General features: G+C 63.9%; 1 protein-coding gene across 3 annotated transcripts; it reads left to right on the plus strand.

Moving 5' to 3' along the window:
* The first annotated feature begins 454 nt into the window (after nucleotides 1-454).
* LOC111158084 (somatotropin) lies at nucleotides 455-2,129 on the plus strand. 3 transcript variants are annotated; one of them, XM_022519912.1, is made up of 5 exons: nucleotides 455-515; nucleotides 756-916; nucleotides 1,086-1,202; nucleotides 1,380-1,541; nucleotides 1,824-2,129. In XM_022519912.1, the coding sequence occupies exons 2-5, from the start codon at nucleotides 833-835 to the stop codon at nucleotides 2,022-2,024; spliced, it is 564 nt and encodes a 187-aa protein (XP_022375620.1). In that variant the 5' UTR covers nucleotides 455-515; nucleotides 756-832; the 3' UTR covers nucleotides 2,025-2,129. The 3 variants fall into 3 exon arrangements, with proteins under 3 accessions (XP_022375620.1, XP_022375619.1, XP_022375618.1); XM_022519911.1 differs by having other exon boundaries at nucleotides 463-511; XM_022519910.1 differs by lacking the exon at nucleotides 455-515 and having other exon boundaries at nucleotides 659-916.
* The last annotated feature ends 251 nt before the right edge of the window (nucleotides 2,130-2,380 follow it).

A 2,380-nucleotide genomic window follows, 5' to 3' on the forward strand; every position in this document is an offset into this window, starting at 1 on the left:
GGCAGCTGTACAGGGAGGAGGAACAGGAACAGAAGGGGAGGTGCAGCCCTCACAACACACCCGGCCTACACGGCCCCCCATTCGGGGACTGGTTGGGTCCTCCTCCCCTGGGCAGACCACCCCATGATGGTGCCCTACCACATTACACCTGCCACCTGTCCCTGGAAATGAGGACAGATTGGGTGGTCTCCCCAGCGGAGACCCTGTGTGCACAATCCTCAGGGCCGGTGACGGTGGAGAGGGGAAAATGTCAGGGACAGCCTGGGGGACATGACCCCAAGAAGAGCGGGAACAGGACAAGAGGGAGGAGGCTCTAAATTATCCATCAGCACAGACCGGCCACTGGCCCAATGCATAAATGTATAGAGAAAATAGGTGGGGGCAGAGGGGGAGAGAGAAGGGACCAGGGTATAAAAAGAGCCCGCAAGGGACTGATTCCAGGATCCCAGCACCCAGCTCCCCAAAGCGCTCAGGGTCCTGTGGACAGCTCACCTGGCTGCAATGGCTGCTGGTAAGTCCCCTTGGCCTTGTCATGTACTGAGGGGCAAGGCAGGGGTGGGGTGGGGGGCTGCCAATGGTTGGGGGCGCTAACCCTGGGCTCTGGGGCTGCTGGAGGGGAGCACAGACGGCTCTGCCCAGACGTTTGGCCAAGTGTTAAATGCTCTCAGCCCCTGGGGGGAGGGGAAGGGCTGGCAGGAAATGGGCATCTCGTCGTCTGGGCCCCAGCCTTGCCCTCTGTGTCCCTCTGTGTGCAGGTCCTCGGAACTCCGTGCTCCTGGTCTTCACCCTGCTCTGCCTGCCCTGGCCTCAGGAGGTGGGCGCCTTCCCGGCCATGCCCTTGTCCAGCCTGTTTGCTAACGCCGTGCTCCGGGCCCAGCACCTGCACCAGCTGGCTGCTGACACCTACAAAGACTTTGTAAGCTTCCCAGGAATGGGTGCTGGGGGTGGGGCAGGAAGGGGTGACTTTCCCCAACCCCTGGGACGCAAGGGGAGGAAACTGAGGAGTGAAGAGGTTGTCCCCTGAGCACACACGGAGGGGGCCTCCGAGTCAGGCAGTGAGGAGGACCTGGGCATCCTTCCTCCAGGAGCGGGCGTACATCCCCGAGGGCCAGAGGTACTCCATCCAGAACGCGCAGGCCGCCTTCTGCTTCTCAGAGACCATCCCGGCGCCCACCGGCAAGGACGAGGCCCAGCAGAGATCCGTGAGTGGCCCAGGGCGGGCCGGCCGAGAGTCATGGGCCTCCCTCCTTCCAAGAAGGGGGCCCCTGCTCTCCGCAGGAGTCGGGCCCCTGGGGCGGAGGGGGCACTGGGTGGCAGGGCGGCCGGGGGTGGGGGAGCCGGGCCGAGGCCAGCCGGCCCACCGCCCCCTCTGCCCGCAGGACGTGGAGCTGCTCCGCTTCTCGCTGCTGCTCATCCAGTCGTGGCTGGGGCCCGTGCAGTTCCTCAGCAGGGTCTTCACCAACAGCCTGGTGTTCGGCACCTCGGACCGAGTCTACGAGAAGCTGAAGGACCTGGAGGAAGGCATCCAAGCGCTGATGCGGGTGCGGAGGGCGCCGCGGGTCCCCTCCCCTGGGCCTGCTGGCCCCGCTGGCTCCGACGAGGGGCGGGGGGTCTTGCAGGGGCTGGGAGACGGTGCCCCTTCCTGTAGAGCAAGCAGTCCGACCGTGACCCCCGAGAACGCTTACTCGGTTCCTCCTGGGAATCCTCCATTGCCTTCTCTGATCCCTGGAGGGGAGGGCCGCTTGCGGGAGGGTGGTGGGGGGAGTCAGGGAGGGAGCAGCGGGCGACGCCTGGGCCTCTCTGTCCCTCCTCCCCTTCGGCAGGAGCTGGAAGACGGCAGCCCCCGGGCCGGGCAGATCCTGAAGCAAACCTACGACAAGTTTGACACAAACCTGCGCAGCGACGATGCGCTGCTCAAGAACTATGGGCTGCTCTCCTGCTTCAAGAAGGACCTGCACAAGGCCGAGACCTATCTGCGGGTCATGAAGTGTCGCCGCTTCGTGGAAAGCAGCTGTGCCTTCTAGTTGCCGGGTTTCCCTTTGACCCCGTCCCCACAGCCTCCCCTGACTCTGGCAAGGGTCTCTCCCGTGTCCACTGTGCTTTCCTAATAAAATGAAATTGCATCACAGCGTCTGAGTGGGCGTCATGCTATCAAGGGGGGGTGCGGGCAAGTGGCTGGCTGGGAAGACAACCGTTGGCATCCTGTGGGGTCTGCTGGGGAAGATAACTGACCCCATTCTCCCTGGGCTAAAAAGAAACTGACACGTTCACTCCTGTCCATGGCACATCAAGTCCCCTGCCCAGGCCCCAGGCCCCAGGCCCTAGCTCACTGGGCAACCATAGGTCAGGAGCACCCTCATAAATTCCCTGGAGGCGTTCT

The sequence above is a fragment of the Enhydra lutris genome, unplaced genomic scaffold (genome assembly GCF_002288905.1).
Source record: "Enhydra lutris kenyoni isolate GAN:26980312 unplaced genomic scaffold, ASM228890v2 scaffoldscaffold57, whole genome shotgun sequence".
Classification (NCBI taxonomy): domain Eukaryota; kingdom Metazoa; phylum Chordata; class Mammalia; order Carnivora; family Mustelidae; genus Enhydra; species Enhydra lutris.